Source organism: Pimephales promelas, chromosome 12 (genome assembly GCF_988280905.1).
Source record: "Pimephales promelas chromosome 12, fPimPro1.hap1.1, whole genome shotgun sequence".
Taxonomy (NCBI): Eukaryota; Metazoa; Chordata; class Actinopteri; order Cypriniformes; family Leuciscidae; genus Pimephales; species Pimephales promelas.
Genome location: NC_142780.1, coordinates 28,889,477 through 28,907,468, shown reverse-complemented (window position 1 = coordinate 28,907,468; position 17,992 = coordinate 28,889,477). Strand labels below are relative to the sequence as shown.

At 36.2% G+C, this 17,992-nt stretch overlaps 1 protein-coding gene across 4 annotated transcripts in view; it reads left to right on the top strand.

The window, feature by feature from the left end:
- The first annotated feature begins 4,264 nt into the window (after positions 1-4,264).
- LOC120462307 (uncharacterized) overlaps positions 4,265-17,992 on the top strand; it is a 42,944-nt gene continuing 29,216 nt past the window's right edge. The window contains exons 1-16 of one of the 4 annotated variants that reach the window (XM_039650913.2): positions 4,265-4,447; positions 6,211-6,279; positions 8,448-8,738; positions 8,827-9,126; positions 10,477-10,539; positions 10,645-10,770; positions 11,202-11,318; positions 11,924-12,070; positions 12,856-12,939; positions 13,171-13,254; positions 13,434-13,520; positions 13,627-13,710; positions 13,820-13,909; positions 14,022-14,108; positions 14,493-14,639; positions 14,724-14,804. In XM_039650913.2, the coding sequence (XP_039506847.2) occupies positions 4,396-4,447; positions 6,211-6,279; positions 8,448-8,738; positions 8,827-9,126; positions 10,477-10,539; positions 10,645-10,770; positions 11,202-11,318; positions 11,924-12,070; positions 12,856-12,939; positions 13,171-13,254; positions 13,434-13,520; positions 13,627-13,710; positions 13,820-13,909; positions 14,022-14,108; positions 14,493-14,639; positions 14,724-14,804 (1,909 nt within the window). In that variant the 5' untranslated portion in view covers positions 4,265-4,395. Of the gene's footprint in view, positions 4,448-6,210; positions 6,280-8,447; positions 8,739-8,826; positions 9,127-10,476; positions 10,540-10,644; positions 10,771-11,201; positions 11,319-11,923; positions 12,071-12,855; positions 12,940-13,167; positions 13,255-13,433; positions 13,521-13,626; positions 13,711-13,819; positions 13,910-14,021; positions 14,109-14,492; positions 14,640-14,723; positions 14,805-17,992 lie in introns of all 4 variants that reach the window. The other 3 variants (XM_039650911.2, XM_039650912.2, XM_039650914.2) reach the window with 3 other exon arrangements.

The window sequence follows — 17,992 nt, the reverse complement described above, 5'->3', positions numbered from 1 at the left end:
CACAAAATTAAAGGTGATAGATAATGAATGGTGGATATTTTTCACATCTCAGCGGTTCTTCAAGAAAATCATATAACATTAGAGCTTCCCTCTTGTGGTTATGCTTAATATGCAGCTATGCTGTTAAAGAGTATACCAGAGGAACTTACATTTTTACAGTGTTTACATTTTACCAAGAAAAAGGAAAAAAAGAGTTGTGCTTGACCATCCAAAAATTGCTGCCACAATGTAGAGCCAGACCGATATATCGGCTGACCGATACTATCGGCAAATATTAGGCATTTTCTAAACTATCGGTATCGGCAGTTATAATGGCCGATAAATGGATACTTCAAAAATAAAACAAAAACGGACGAAACACGCTTGAACCATGTCATGAGAGTTGGAGTTGTATAGTTTGTCCACCAGAGGGCACTTGTCTACACCAACCCTGTTGGCAACAATCGTTGAGTTGATCACAATACATATATTGCTTGAAGAGCAATTAAAAGATCACCCCCATCAGTTCTTTTAACTGAAATAATAAGCATGACAAAATTTGTGCAATTTGCAGTATGACATTATTACTAAATTATGGCTCATCATAGACTAGCTAACCACAAAGCTAGCTAATGCAACTCCAATCAGTCTGTTCTGTTGTGACAATAAAAGAAACAAGTTTCTTTTTAAAATGCATTAGCATATTAATTTAGTTAAAATTCATAAATAACTAATGTTAGGAAAATCTGTTAATGTTGTGTTGCGCGTTTCTGAAAAAAATAAAAATAAATATCGGCCAATATATCGGAATATCGGATTTTAAAACCCAAAAATATTTGTTTCGGTATCGGCCTTCAAAATCCTTTATCGGTCGGGCTTTACCACAATGACATGATGTTGTTGGTGGTTGTCAGGCTGGTTGGTTTTTTGGTGTTACTTATTATCCCAAGTAAAAAGAGTCACGTGTGATTGGCCCGTGTTCCTTCTTGAATGAGATTTGTTTTCATGACTTCACATCAAGTCGCCCATAAGGTACAATCCTTAGAGGTTCATCTTTTGTGGGGTCAAACGTGCAAGCTTACAGTAACCAGCCCAGGGCTGCATTTCACAAAAACATCAAAAGCCTAATCGTACAACCATTGCACCAATGGTCTCTATTATCAACTTAGCGCATGATGCTTTTGAGAAATGCATCTCCCAGGTCTTTAACCTCTAAGCCACTCCATCCTATAATGCTCAGTTCATTCTGTGGGTAGAAACACTCAAAGCTGCATTAGATCTGCAATGTTTCTGACAGTCTCAGTTTGAGTAATCCCCAAAAGTTCCCAAAAATTTTCAGTTTGAGTAATCCCCAAAAATCTGGTAAGATCACCACACTTAAAAAGTCTACATGAAAAGAAAGCTAAAGTTATTCTTATTCTCATTTCATTTTAATTCCATAGCACTTTTCACATCTTTTCAATTCGCGAAACGGCATCCAGAGGTTGAAACAGAAAAGCATGAAAAAAAATAGCGTAGCTGCTGTTCATAAAATTTTAAGTTATGTGATGCATTATTTGAATGCTTGGCTTAAGAGATCCATCTTTAATCTAGATGGGAGTGAGTCTGAGCCCCGAACATTAGGAACTTGGAAGTCTATCCCACAGTTTAGGAGCCAAATGCGAAAACTCTCCTTTGAAATACATTTATTTTATACTAAGTATACTTCGCATACATTAACATAAGAATGTACTTAATAGGCTAAAAGATTGTACTTTTGGTATACTTTAATACTTTTACTTAAAGGAAAATTCCGGCGCTCATGCTCATTTTCATGATAATCGAATGTAACGAGTTTAATCTCTAAATTATAATGCTATACTGTAGGGCATAGGGAAATAAAAAATAAAAATCGTTAGTTGATAACATGGCTCAAATTTGTAGCGTAATGAGCAACATGCAAACCGAAGCACTGAGAACTTTGTAAGTGTACAGACAGCATACTTTCATAAGAGATTCCAAGTCACAGTTCGACTGTCACATGGTTCGACTGTTTTCCAAAATGGCTCCTACCTCTATTCACGAAGTGTATTGTCTTTATAAAGTATCTTCTTATTAAACTGTCTGTACAATTGCAAAGTTCTCAATGCTTCGTTTTGCATGTAGTGACCCTCATTATGTTATCGTGTTAGTGTGGGGCTATTTTGAGCCTTGTTAGTGGTATTAAAGGTTCTCTAAGCGATGTGGGGACAAAACATTTTTTGTCACATACATCAAACGTCTCCTCACTATCGGCTAGCTGCCTGTCCCCTAAACACACTGTAAAAAAACGCTGTCTCTGTAGACACCACAGGCTCCACAAACGGCAACAAAAACAATCATGTCTCACCCGGACCACGAAACCTAACAAACAGTGTTCCAGCCAATCACTGGCAAGAAGTATTTGAGGGTGGGTCTGGGGGGGTTAGTGTGCATGCACATGAAGGGGGTGTGTGTGTGTGAAGGAGATAGAAGCATCAGAGGGAAGTTTGAAAAATGACTGACACGACCAAAGAGACGTCGTTCTGAAGAACAAATTAAAAAGAAGAAGGAGTCGGATAAAGAACGTGCGAAGTTCCGAATTTACATCGGTAGCAAAGCTTTTGAACGATGGCGAGAACTGGTGGGTAACGATAAATTGTTTTTTTCTTTTAAATTGACGCTTATGTTCGCCAAACCCACACAAGGATACAATTAGCTAGAACTATGCACGTTCACAATTATTTCAGGAAGCACGGAAGGGAGGGGGAGGAGATGAGATACGGAAGAGGGAGGGTCTAGCTAGCCTCCGATTTGTTTGAAAATATTCCGAACGTCAACACCCAGGATCGCTTAGAGAACCTTTAACTAGCGATTTCTTTTTACTTATTTTATGCCCTATATAATAGCGTTATACTCTAAACAGTTTTTAGAGATAAAACTCTTTACATTCGATTATCATGACAACAAATCCCAGAGAACGGTCGACTAGATACCAATGTGTTATTAATTAACCAAAGGTTAATTTTGTGCCAGAGTTTTCCTTTAAAGTCTGCTAAATTGGAACAACTTATTTTACACTTGATGCACTTTATACCCGTAAATAGTGCTGAGGTCCAAAGAGTAATTTGATATATTATTTTATAATTATAATTTTTATAATATTTGATTGAGCTAAAGTAAAACTATTTCACAGTAATACTTGAGGTACACTTAAAATCTCTTGCATTTAAAGACTGATGATGTTATACAGAGATCATACTATCCTCATACTAATAGTGATATTAAAACACATTTTAGGCTTAATATCAATACATGCGCATGCATTGTGCAATAAAGAAGTACTTCAAAAAAGTTGAATTATAGTATTTATATTAGTAAGTCTCAAGCGATATGTATAATGGATTTGTAGTATCCTTAGTATGAAATAAATATATTTTAAATACATTTTGGTATAGGTTTTTAGTCTAGGTAAATATTTTCTTTTCACCTTGCGCAATTTCATCCCTGCTTTTTAAAGATGAAGGTATGTCATGCAACCTGTCCATGTTGGCATCTGCCTAATTTGGCTGGCTTGGACCAAATGACATGAATTTACATCAAAAAAACATTTGATTGGACACATGGCCTTTGATGTCAACAGCAAAAGAAATGGGAAACCTTTTCTCCTCCATTCTAAAAGCTTGTTTTGTTCTATGAATTTTATTATTTGCTTTGAGCTATTTTTTGCTCTCATATCAGAAAAAAACAAAAACAAACAATTTTGGGCCATGACCACCAGTTTCTCTGTAATGCAGTAGAAATCCAATAGGATAAATTAATGGACATCTTGCTTGAAGTCTAGGACAGTGAACACAAGTGCAGGAGGGTCTGCTTTGAAGTCTTAGACGCCAACACTGTTTGCAATTTAGGCTTGACGGTAATAACAGACTATTCAACAACATACAGCTATTCATTGTCCCTTTCAGTTCATTAATTGCATGCCAGTGATGAATTGAAGACTTTCATATAATTGGGCTTCATGATGAACGCTTAATCGATTCATCCTAGCTTGAGCCTTTTGTTTAAACATTCAAAGAAACTCAATGCAAGTCTACAAATGAACTATAGGGAAATTAAAGGGGGAAAAAAAACTCCATTATCCACTGAAACATTTTAAAGTAGTGAAATATGAAGCAAAAGTTTATAGGTTTAACACTGCAAACGTGCACTTGACCTGTGACGGTGGCAAAGGGTGTGTTTGTGGTAGTGAGTGCATGTGTGAGGCATGATGCTCGAATTCGCCCCGTAGTGGAAACCACATGCAGCAACTGCACAGACACCAAAGGCTGAAGGTGCAGGGTCACGAGCATCAGTCAGAGTAACGGAGAGTTACGGGACAAAGACAAATCTTTGGCTGTTAGGCTGACTGACTGAGAGATGCCGCTTCTGCTGCTGTGTGTTGTTCTCCAGGCGTTGTCCTTTTCTCAAGGTAAAATGGTTCTGATGTATGGTTGTGTAGGCAGACTGGGTCTTTCATGTGAAGAGCTTGTGTTCAACGGCGATATTATATTCTATATTCGAACATTTTGTTTTTTAACATATTCTAATTTACCATTCAAAAAGTCTATTAAGTTGATGATACTTGAGTAGAGAGGTTGTACAATTCTCAAAGGCTGTTGCACAATAGCTCTTGAGAGACAATCACTATCATAGATGGAAAATCAAATGTGCACTTTCAATCAAAAGACTTTTTTTTTGTAAGACATGCTTTGTGGTTAAAACAAAGTTCAGTTTAACTAATGCAGCACAATGCAATCTGAAGGCTTTTTTTGACAAAAGAAAGTACTTCAATGCCTCGGCTCATTACAACGCTTTTCCAAAGAGCTGTTTGCACAAAGTGCAACCGGAGATTGGTTTATGCACTTTAGTGTACTGTGACACATTGGTGAATAAATAAGCTGAACTTCACAGGAGATTGAATGAAGAAAGTTGACTTCATTTCATTTTTAAGTCAAATGCACAAGATGGCTAAAAATAAAAGAAACAAATCATATCGCTGAATTTTCCTTCACAGTCCATTTTAGTTTTTGTGTCCAACAAGCATGTTATTAACATGGCGAGGAGACATTTTACAATGCCTTGCATTTATAGAAAAGTGTTTCAATAGTAGAATAAGACAAATGTTATATTTTCCTTCAGTGTTTTGCTATAAAGAATGCATAGCGCAGATGGGATCCGAACAGAAATAGTACATCATAATACAAATTGTGTTTTGATGAATAAGATTGGTCAATATAAAATATCTGTTAATCTTAAAAAAAAGTTTGCAAATAATCTCACAACATTCTCACAAATATATTTTATATATTTGAGTGTGTATGAGATTTTATTTGTTCATGTTTATGTAATAATTACGTCTCTTATTTTGTAATACATCAAATAGTCTCCTAAAGCATATTAAATTATTAATTATAAACATAAACTTTTTACATTTATTTGATTTTGTGAGAAAAGCGCAAAGTGCCAAAAGCAGACATAGGCTTACGAACATTTTTTTTTAACAGAAATCTGTATTTTTAGATTCCCTGAGAACATTTAAATAGTTTCACAAATGCATTTTTAAAAAAATCTATTTTATTCTGTGGCTTTTTGAGTATAATGACCAAGACGAGCATCAGCTCTGAGTTTCTGCCGTTTATGTGAGACAGATGGAGAAACTAATGTGTTGAAATACAACCAAGCGGTGTTGAAATACCTGATCAACAGCTATTTTACATAGTCTGTTTTAACACAGCAGGGTTTCAAGAATTAGTCCTATAGTTATTAATCTCTACAATAACTTAACTTTATTATTAAGTCTTCTTCATATTGTGTAAAAATGGCAAATATCTACGCGTTTACTTCACACCACAGGACATTGTAGGCCTATATATTTATTCATTTTCCCTCCATGATAAAATTTTCAAATGCGATGCGAACTTTGTAACCCAACACAAACATTACCGAAGTTTTGCAAAACATATTTTTTTTTGTTTTTATGTTGAGCTGAGTTCTTTTAATGCGTCTTGTTCAACAGTGTCTCATTGCTGTTGTCTTTGATGAATATTGTCTTTGTAGACCGTGAATAATTACAGCAGATTTGAAGATGTTAGATTGGAGCGCTCTGTTCTACTTTTGCACTTTATTGGCAGTTTTTGCCCCCTGGCTTCAAGCAATATGTTCTCAGCATGATGTTCATCTTGTCATCTTCAGGGCTCAATGGTACAGATGACCTTTCTTCCAAGAGTGTGGCAAAGCATGCTGATCATTCTGACATACAGAGTAAGTTGACTGATTTCCTCTACTCTTAAGAAAACTTGTGCCTTTCCTTTGGAAATATCATGTCTAGATCAGTGTTATCAGTGGGTGCAGTTAGCAGCAATCTCACGATGATCTCATTTAAAAGTGGGCCACAGAGGAATCAAGCAGTTAATCAAGATGTTGATGAACAATATGCATGAGAACAGTGTTTGGGGTAGGCCTGCTGAGACCCATCTGCTATCATCAAACAAAACAGAGAGAAGAGATCAGGAAAAAAACTGAGAGCAATCTACCCCCCCGAGACAGCCGCTTCATTTTTTTTTTTGCACCGTAGAATTCATTTTAAAATCATTAAGCGCTGTTTAATATGTGCAAGTAATGCCCTACGCAATCACAAAGACATTAGACATGAAGAAGGCAAAGAGAAGCTGGAGTCCCACAGAAAAGTTCATTTGAAAACCCTTGTCTCTCGACTGTATCCAACAATTAAACATAATAATGTCGTCATTTTGACAATCTATTGTTGAATTTATATTCTATTGACAGTCCGTTAAAATTATACAATTACTAAGTGGTTTGAGAAGACAGGTAAATATTCCATTTTCCCAATTTATAAAAATATTGCTTTATTTGTGGTATTCAGTATGAACCCTGTTATTCAAATTATAGTAAAAAATTAGATTTTATTAAAATATAAATTGTCTACTTGAAAATGTGATATTATTTACTTTATTATTGTTATTTACTTTATTAATTTGTATCCAAACTTGCAAGTCCCTATTAAGTGATATTTTTTATTATTTATTTTACACATTTTGATGGTTATTTAATGTTTAAATAAATAATGGTTTAAGTAGTATTATAAAACTGATAGTTTCTGTCCTTGGTTCCGATTGGTTGAGCCGTGTTCAAAGCCGTGACCTCGTTACGTCAGTATTACTTTATACTGTATTATTCCACTCACGACTATTTTTCACACCACAAATTGTTAAAAGGGTTGTAAAAGTTGCAAACATTGGAGAAAATTAACAGAAAATAAAAAGACACTCGTATCATTTTTAAAATGAACTCCTAAAGGTTAATGATTAACATTTTCGACAGATTTCGGCACCTCCTGTCATCGACCATTTGCTAAACTTTTTTTGAGTGTCAACCTATTTTGTACCCTATTTTTTGGAAAGTGTGAGATATATATGATTCTGCATCAACTGCCTAGAGTGGGTCTGTAAGATTTTGTTTTGTTGAAATTCATTTTATGCTTGATCAAAAACACATGTAATGCTGTAAAAAATATTATTTCAATTTAAAAGAATATTTTCTATTTTAATATATTTTAAAATGTAATTTATTCCTGTGATGGCAAATAACTCCAGTCTTCAGTTTCACATGATCCTTCAATCATTCTTACATGCTGATGTGGTGCTCCAGAAACAAGTCGTATTAATAACCATGTTGAAATCAGTTTGTGGAAACCTTGATAAAAAATTTTCAGGATTCTTAGATGAATAGAAAGAATGGCATTCGTTTGAATTAAATGTTTAAAATTTAAATCGAAATCAATTTAAAATGTTTTTCTGAATAAAATTTAAAAAAAAAAACATACTGACCCCAAACCTTTGAATGCTAGTGTATTTCATCACCAACAGTGGAACATCAGACCAGTGACCTCTGACCCCATTGAAAACTCACCCTAAAGAAGGACCTTCAGAATGAATCATAATTCCACAAACAGAATACACTGACACAATCTGCATCCTGTAGTCATAAATCAGGAGAACTTCATATGCTCAAACCACACTATTGAGGCAATGTCATAAACTTTCTAAAAAAAAGTTCTTTCCCCAGTGTCCTCCATGCTACAATATGACATTTCCACAGGAAGTGACTCACGGGATGTGGCTGTGTTGCAGTGTACTGCTACAACATTTTGCAACACAAAACAATGCCCCACGGTTTACATTCACTTTGCAGTTTGGATCTAAATAAAAGTCTAGTGCTAGAAATACACACTGAAAACAGAATAAACACTCCGATAAGATCAATGCCAGGATGCGATGCTGGAAAAGTTTCTGACTCAACCCAGCATGCTGTGAAGATATAAATGTGAATCATCTACCCTAACTGTTCCTATCATTCTCATGAATTTAGTAAATTAAATCAATTATGTCCCTTTTCCCCTTCTGATCTAGTTGAGCTCTCCACACTAAGTCTGTCCAAAGGCTGCTCTGGTGTGCTCAGGGCGCCTCACCAGAACACTACAGTCCATGTGACCCTCAATCTTCTGGATGCTGAGAAAAAGAAAGAGCTTGCTCTCCAAATCTGTGAACTTGTTGGTTGTGGCCACAGTCTTGAGATCGGCACGACTGCAACTGTGCACAATGGCACTTGTCTTGCAAACTGCATCTTGAAAGACTCAAATCTGCACAACTGCACTACAGCCGCAGAAGGCGACTGCACAAATGCAACTGAAGTAATTTGCGGTGAGTCATCTGAGATTTTCTGATAAGTGATCTACTTTTGTCTCAATGCTTTATTAGAGATTTGATCGGCCTAACCTTTGTCCTCCAGAGGCTGTCAGATTGATCGGAGGACGTGATCGCTGTGCAGGACGGGTGGAGCTGTCGCATTTTGGTCAATGGGGAACGGTGTGTAATGAGGATTTTCAAATCATAAGTGGACAAGTAATATGTGCTCAGCTGAGATGTGGCAGTGCAGTTAGAATGGCCCATTTTGGGGTTGGCAGCGGAGCCATCCACATCAGCAAAATGAGATGCAACGGCACAGAGAGCAACTTATGGGAGTGCGACCCCATCGACAACACTGGAAACTATTGTGGACATAAGGAAGACGCTGGCATTGTGTGTTCAGGTACTATACAGATGTACACTTAATGGGCAAGTGCTTCATAACATAAAACACTACTCTTTTCTACACAAATAAAGAATATTGTATAATAAGTCAAGGTGAATTCAAGTTTGCAACCCATTTTACTTCCTTGATGTGGCATATTTGGGAGTTAAACAGGATTTTCAATTAGAAAATATGTAGGGTGGGAATTGATTGGATGGAAAAACGTGGACATAGCAGAATGGTTATTTGTTTAAACAGTATATAATAGGCAGTTGGCAATTGTTTAACATTATCCAAGCTGTCCAAAAGGCCTGAATGATGTCAATTGAAAGAAAAGCAAGTTGTTATATTTAGATTAAAGATTACATAAATTTTATTTGGAATAACATGCACGGATGAATCATGCAGTAGGAAAGTTAAAAGGTGCAATTTCATCTTCGTTTTAACATTTGATGTGTAGATATTCACTGCTTCCCAATTCACCTACTTGTACTATGGCCTGAAAGTATATAGGCATACTACTTAGTCATAATAATTATTTGACACCGTTTAAACTGCCTTGTCAGAGTTAAAATTCTCCACATTTAATTTAATTTCCTACCATTTTGGTGAGCACGTTGGTCTGCCAGGCATGTGTCTATCATATGGAGAACTCTCCTCATGTTTGCATAATGATGCATTTAAAAGATGCTATTGTAGATTAAATATATGGTGGACAACAATAAATAAATAGTTTTTCACTAGGCTAGATAATGAGTATCAATCGCTCAAATCCTTCATCTAAATCTCTCTACTGAACCGTCGGAGTCGCACATTCGCCACATTTGTAGTTTTTAACACTTTTTTTATTCGTGTTTGTAGTTCTAATCGAATCCTCGTCTAATGCACAATGGGTTGTGGGCAAAATGAGCCATTAGAGTGTGCATGGATCTGCACTTTGAATTTTAACTGGAAAAAGTAGACCATCCAGGTATCTGTGGAGTACTCTTTTTAACATACCACGATTTTGGACTATAATACTATTTAGGATGGATAGTATGTGAATTGGGATGCAGAAACTAGCTTTTTGAGCCAAATGTCACATTTCCTGTGTGTATTTGAGGTTGTAGTATGTGACATTAACATAATTTGTTTCAGCTTTTAGTCTCATTTGTAGGTCAGATTTAACTTTTGAGGGTGGATGGACATAATTTCCACATCAGTTGGGCTGAAAATAGGTTAAAAGTAGAGCAGGCTTACAACAGTATTTCTGAAATGTCAAAGCACACATATCTAAGCTTCAGCTTGTTCGTGTTTTGTTGTGAAATCCTGAGTGACAAGTCTTGTATTCCTTTGATGTATCCAGTGGATTAAATGTCTTCCATACAGAAAGTGTTGAGATCACACCCACAGGCAGCACAACCGAGCTGGCGTTAACAACACTGGTGGCAGGTGATGCTTCAGTTTTTTCTTTTTCAAAAGAGAAAATTCATGAAAAAAAGTCTGCGTGATTTCTGTCAATAAAACCTTCTCTGTTCATTTTTGTGTCAACCGCAGTGGCAGTAACAGAGCGCAGCAGTGGAGTTTCAGCAGCAGCGATTGCCTGCATCATCTTATCTATTGTTTTACTTATGTTTATTATTATAAATGTTGCTGTCTGTATACATTTCCAAAGAGCAAAGGGCAAGTACATTATGATCACTTTTTATTTTCAAAAGCGCTCATTGCAAAATTTTTTGTTGCTTTAGATGACAAAATATCAAAGTGGTATCGGAAAGGAAATAAGAAACAAGTTTGCTTAGAACTAAATTAAATAGATTTTCTAACTCCAAGAACATCTCTGAGTAGTACAACACTTACATTTTTAAAAATTTGTATTGTTATAAACTTCAAATTGACTCACTCACTCATTTCTTGGCCAATTTCTGTGTGCATGTAGTGCATTCCATCCAAATATCAGGAAATGCTTTTTCATAGAATATGCATTCAAAACTTTTGTGAACATTTTCTTTTGACATTAATTATGGTACTACAGCAATAGAAAAGCTTAAGGCAGAGGCTTAGTGCTGCATGGGGAAGTTTAAGTCATTCTTTTTCATCCTCTTTGCTAACAGCATGTGTGATACATCAAGATCACAGTAATTCCCACAGAAGCCTGGAGGACCAGTCCAATGTACAGATAGGAGTCTATAACACACAAATTGTCTCGGCTGTCAGGGGGGAGCAGTACGGTTTGTATTGCAATATATTTTATTTCTACATCCTCATAACTGTTTTTTTTTTTTTTTACTATTTAGTTGCCTACATATCGATCTGTTGATTTTAATCGATTCTCATTTACAATTTTATTACGATATTCAATCAATAAATACAGTTTTGGCGCTCTTTAATGTTACATGACAGATTGCTTTTTTGATATAAATCAGTCAATTTTAATGTTTAAAGGTATAGTATTGTACCAACTAACAGGGTTCTTTGATTAGTTTACAGCATTTGAGACATTTTTTCCCTTGAGAAAATTTGACATATTCTGTACATGACATGTAAATTAATCAAAATCAACTTAAATCGGATTTAAATTAAATCACAAGTTTGTCAATCGAAATTGAAGCATGAAATTTGTCATCAATACCCATCCCAACCCATATTTTATGATTTTTTTAAATTTATTTAATAAAATATGGGTTACACCACAATCACATTAGATCTATAATGATATACTGTATATATATATATATATATATATATATATATATATATGAGATTGTAATTTCTGTAATAATGGTAAAACTTTAAATTTGACGTAAATGTGCACTTTCTGTTTTTCATTCCTCAGAAAGTCTTGGCCCGAGAATGAGCTCAAACTATGGCCGTAAATTCAACAAGAGATTTAATCAACCCACTCACAACTCTGACACTGATTCAGACTATGAACATCAGAACAGCATTCGACCGCAAAGACTGCATCTAAACAACTTTCCAAGTATGCCGCTTTTTACAGACAACACTTCTACTGCAAATGACCACCAACATATAATCAGTCCTTATTTAAAATGACACGCATCAAGAAAAGTCACAACAGAGAATCAGTCAACAGATACTACTGGCATAAGCCATTTTTACATGTAAAAAAAAAAAGAAAAAGTCTGTTCAGGTCAGTGGAGAATGTTTTTCCCTCTGTACTTTAGTTCATATTAAACTAAACCACTATCAGTGCAACTACTGAGCAGCTCCAGCTTCTGACATCTCCCTTATGAAACAAGTCAAAGTATGTTTTGTTGTGAGAGCAGATGTACAAAAGTGCCATCCACAGCCTTTCTATATTGGGATGGGTTTTCAATTTAAGTTCCAAGTTGTCCAGCCTCAATATTTCAGTCCCAGCAGAGGTAATACTTTTTTGTCTTACCAGTAGTTTTTTTTGTCTGGCCAGTAGTACTTTGTTAAAGAAAAAAATCCTAAATTGTCATCAAAGATTATATTATATAGATTATATATCAAAGTATATTGGGCCCACAGAACTAAAGCAGTGGAGTCTGAGAATTTCTCTCTCTCAAAAAAAAAAAAAAAAAAAAAAAAAACTCATCAGCTGATCCTATTTGGACATGAATATTAAAATGTAGGATCTGATGTTTTATCAAGAGTATCATTATCTTTACATTTAGATGTATGGCAGAAGGCCATGTGACAGAAAATATACTGTATGCAGGTTCAGGAGTTTCCTCTTGGAGAACCACATTTGATATGTATGAATTCTTCACTGTCTTGCAGGAGATATGAATGATGTAGACAGTTCATGGTGTGGAGAAAGATATACACATGACGTAGAAATCAACATGGACGCTGTCAAGTCAGGTATAAACATATAAATCAATTGCATTGTTGGGATATTTTACTTTTACCAAAAATGACCTATATTTTATAGTTTCTTTGTTCTGAAGGTGATAAACCCCCACTGACACTGCTGTTTTTTGGTGTCCCTGACACCCACAGTCAAGGTCTAAAATGTGACCATATTTATACAACTTTTAGTAAGAAATGTACATTTAGAAAAGTATCACTTTATTTTTGCTCTATACAAAGCAGTAGATGTGAATGATTCAAGCAGTACATCTTCTGGAGAGTTCTATCAAAACACCCAAACCGAAGAGGACAACATTCTTAAGTCACGTATGCACAAATAAATCATTTTTCAGGTTCATTTGATATTTTGATGCACCTTCATTTGATTAATGCAGAGAGAACATGTCTAGATGTATGTATCATAATATTAATTGAATAGAATGAGTATTTTTATTATTGTGAATATTCATAAAATACTAACAATGAAACGTTTTTCCTGTATGAAGGTGCGGAAACACCGTCACTTCATGAAAAGTCACCATTGACACACCTGTCTTATGGTGACCATAACTCACCAGGAACTGAGTGTAACGGTAAAGCTGATTGAAGCCTTCGATTTCAGATATTTCCCCTCTGAGGAGTTCCATTTTTTTAGTAGGGAAATACATTTCAAATTTATGAACCCTGTTTTGTCTCTAGCAGATGTGAATGATTCAAGCAGTACATCATCTGGAGAGTTCTATCAAAACACAGAGGCCGACAGAGACAACAATTTCAAGTCACGTATGCAAAAATAAATCATACGTTAGGTCAATTTGTGTCATTTTAATGCATAGGGAACATGCGTAAGGTGTTTACTAATATTTCTAATATCTTTTTCCCCTTCATGAAGGTGAGGACGTGGCATCGATGCATGAAAATTCACAGTATGCACCCCTGTCTTATGGTGACACTGTGTTATTAGCAGACACTGACAGTCAAGGTAAAGCTCTGATTATCACTCTGATTTTAAATATTTCTCTCGCCTTTAAGGGTAAACAGTATCTTGTAGTTGGGAAATACATATCAGATTGATGAATTCTCTTTGTCTTCAGCTGTAGATGAGAATGATTCAGACAGTACATCTTCATTCGAGTGCTATCAAAACACAGAAATGTATATGGACAAGAATCTGCACTGTGGTAGGCTCATATAAAGCAATTTAAAGGGATACTCCACCCAAAAAAGAAAATTCTGAATTTTCTCACCCTCAAGTTGTTTCAAACCTGTGTGAATTTCACTTCTTCTGCTGAACACAAAGACAAATATTTTGAAGAATGTTGGTAACCAGACCTGAAAGATCCCATTAACTTCCATATTAGGAAACAAATACTATGGAAGTCAATGGGGTCCATCAACTGTTTGGTTGTCGACATTCGAAATATCTTCTTTTGTGTTCAGCAGAAGAAAGATACTCCTACAGGTTTGAAACAACTTGAGGGTGAGTAAATGATGAAACAATTTTCATTTTGAAATGAAGTTTGATGGGTATTGTCAATAAGCATTCTGAGGATTCATCCCGTCAGCTAAAAACCTCAGGGATCTGTCTTCTGCAGAAGACGAGGAAAGCCCATCACTTCTTGAGAAGTCACTACAGACACCCCACAGCACTCAGATGACAGGAAACACTGCTGGTTACAGCGGCTGTCGTGTTCCTCGTGCCCACAGTCGAGGTACCTTTTTGTTTTTACAATACAACAATATTGGCAACAGTGTATTTTGATAAGGAAGCGTGTGAATTCTTCTGTGCTTTGCAGATGAGAATGATTCAGACAGTACTTCATCAGAAGAGTGCTACCAGAACATAGAGATTGAAGAAAACGCCTGTCTCAGTTACGGTATGAATGAACCATCACAATAAACATTGAAGACCACAAGCAAATAAATTCCTTTGGTTTTAGATTTTTCTTATTTAATATAAATATCTTTATAATTCATTATAAATAATCATTATAATTGTATTATCAGCAAAATATTTTGAGAGAAATGTTGAGAGAAATTCAAAACATGAAATCTGACATATCATGTGACAAATTCTATTTTGTCATGTTTCTTTGTTTTAAAAACAATTATAAATATCCTAAAAACCTTATTCCCCAGTTTAAATTTACAGTACTTTTCTAAATGTTTTTCTCTAAAAAAAAAATTTCTCTAATCTTCTTAAAACTCTGGATTCTGATAGAGGGCCATGAGACTTAGACCTGAGTGCAAAAATGGAGTCTCTAGACCCTCCCTGAGCTGAGATATTGAGATCCCATGTAGCATTTATGCCATTATAAAAATAGTGGGTTCGTGGACGGTGGAATTATGGGATGGTGCTTGGTGCCACAGACTCAGGGGGCTCCCCTGAGTGCAGTAAGATAGTTTTTATCATGACAGGAACTTTAATTAAAATGTCCAAAAAATACACTAACCAAATCCACATTCAATAGATTGCAGGCAGGCTACGTGTGATCTCAATATCTCAGCTCAGGAAGGGTCTACAGACTCTATTTTTGCACTCAGGTCTACGTCCCATGGCCCTCTATCAGAATCCAGAGTTTCAAGAAGATTGGAGAAACTTATTTTTTCGCACCAAAAAAACGACAGGGGTAACACTGTCGTTTTTTTTTTCGGGTCGAAATTTTGAGTTTCGATATCTCAGCTCTGGAATGGTCTAGAGCCTCCATTTTTGCACTCAGGTCTAATTCTCAGGGCCCTCTATCATAATCCAGAGTTTCAAGAAGATCAGAGAAAGTCAAAATTTCGACTCGAAAAAAAAAACGACAGTGGTACCCCTTTCGTTTTTTTGTCGGGTCGAAATTTTGAATTTCGATATCTTAGCTCTGGAAGGGTCTAGAGCCTCCATTTTTGCACTCAGGTCTAAGTCTCATGGCCCTCTATCAGAATCCAGAGTTTCAAGAAGATTGGAGAAACTTATTTTTTCGCACCAAAAAAAACAAAAACAAAAAAAACCGACAGGGGTAACACTGTCGTTTTTTTTTTCGGGTCGAACTTTTGAGTTTCGATATCTCAGCTTTGGAAGGGTCTAGAGCCTCCATTTTTGCACTCAGGTCTAATTCTCAGGGCCCTCTATCATAATCCAGAGTTTCAAGAAGATCAGAGAAAGTCAAAATTTCGACCCGAAAAAAAAAACGACAGTGGTACCCCTTTCGTTTTTTTTTCGGGTCGGAATTTTGAGTTTCGATATCTCAGCTCTGGAAGGGTCTAGAGCCTCCATTTTTGCACTCAGATCTAATTATCAGGGCCCTCTATCATAATCCAGAGTTTCAAGAAGATCAGAGAAAGTCAAAATTTCGACCCGAAAAAAAAAAACGACAGTGCTACCCCTTTCGTTTTTTTTTCGGGGCGAAATTTTGAGTTTCGATATATCTCAGCTCTGGAAGGGTCTAGAGCCTCCATTTTGCACTCAGGTCTAAGTCTCATGGCCCTCTATCAGAATCCAGAGTTTTTAAGAGGATCAGAGAAACTCAAAATTTTGACCCGAAAAAAAAAAAACGACAGTGGTACCCCTTTCGCTTTTTTTTCAGGTCGAAATTTTGAGTTTCGATATCTCAGCTCTGGAAGGGTCTAGAGCCTCCATGTTTGCACTCAGGTCTAAGTCTCATGGACCTCTATCAGAATCCAGAGTTTCAAGAGGATCAGAAAAACTCAAAATTTTGACCCGAAAAAAAAAAAACGACAGTGGTACGTACCCCTTTCGTTTTTTTTTCGGGTCGAAATTTTGAGTTTCGATATCTCAGCTCTGGAAGGGTCTAGAGCCTCCATTTTTGCACTAAGATCTAATTATCAGGGCCCTCTATCATAATCCAGAGTTTCAAGAAGATCAGAGAAAGTCAAAATTTCGACCCGAAAAAAAAAAACGACAGTGGTACCCCTTTCGTTTTTTTTTCGGGTTTAAATTTTGAGTTTCGATATCTCAGCTCTGGAAGGGTCTAGAGCCTCCATTTTTGCACTCAGGTCTAAGTCTCATGGCCCTCTATCATAATCCAGAGTTTCAAGAGGATCAGAGAAACTCAAAATTTTGACCCGAAAAAAAAAACGACAGTGGTACCCCTTTCGTTTTTTTTTCGGATCGAAATTTTGAGTTTCGATATCTCAGCTCTGGAAGGGTCTAGAGCCTCCATTTTTGCACTCAGGTCTAATTCTCAGGGCCCTCTATCATAATCCAGAGTTTCAAGAAGATCAGAGAAAGTCAAAATTTTGACCCGAAAATAAAAAAACGACAGTGGTACCCCTTTCGTTTTTTTTTTGGGTCGAAATTTTGAGTTTCGATATCTCAGCTCTGGAAGGGTCTAGAGACTCCATTTTTGCACTCAGGTCTAAGTCTCATGGCCCTCTATCAGAATCCAGAGTTTTTAAGAGGATCAGAGAAACTCAAAATTTTGACCCGAAAAAAAAACGACAGTGGTACCCCTTTCGTTTTTTTTTCGGGTCGAAATTTTGAGTTTCGATATCTCAGCTCTGAAAGGGTCTATAGCCTCCATTTTTGCACTCAGGTCTAAGTCTCATGGCCCTCTATCAGAATCTAGAGTTTCAAGAAGATCAGAGAAAGTCAAAATTTCGACCCAAAAAAAAACGACAGTGGTACACCCCTTTCGTTTTTTTTTCGGGTCGAAATTTTGAGTTTCGATATCTCAGCTCTGGAAGGGTCTAGAGCCTCCATTTTTGCACTCAGGTCTTATTCTCAGGGCCCTCTATCATAATCCAGAGTTTCAAGAAGATCAGAGAAAGTCAAAATTTCGACCCAAAAAAAAAAAAAACGACAGTGGTACCCCTTTCGTTTTTTTTTCAGGTCGAAATTTTTAGTTTCGATATCTCAGCTCTGGAAGGGTCTAGAGCCTCCATTTTTGCACTCAGGTCTAAGTCTCATGGCCCTCTATCAGAATCCAGAGTTTCAAGAGGATCAGAGAAACTCAAAAATTTGAGTTTCGATATCTCAGCTCTGGAAGGGTCTAGATTCTTTCTAGGTCGAAATTTTGACTTTCTCTGATCTTCTTGAAACTCTGGATTCTGATAGAGGGCC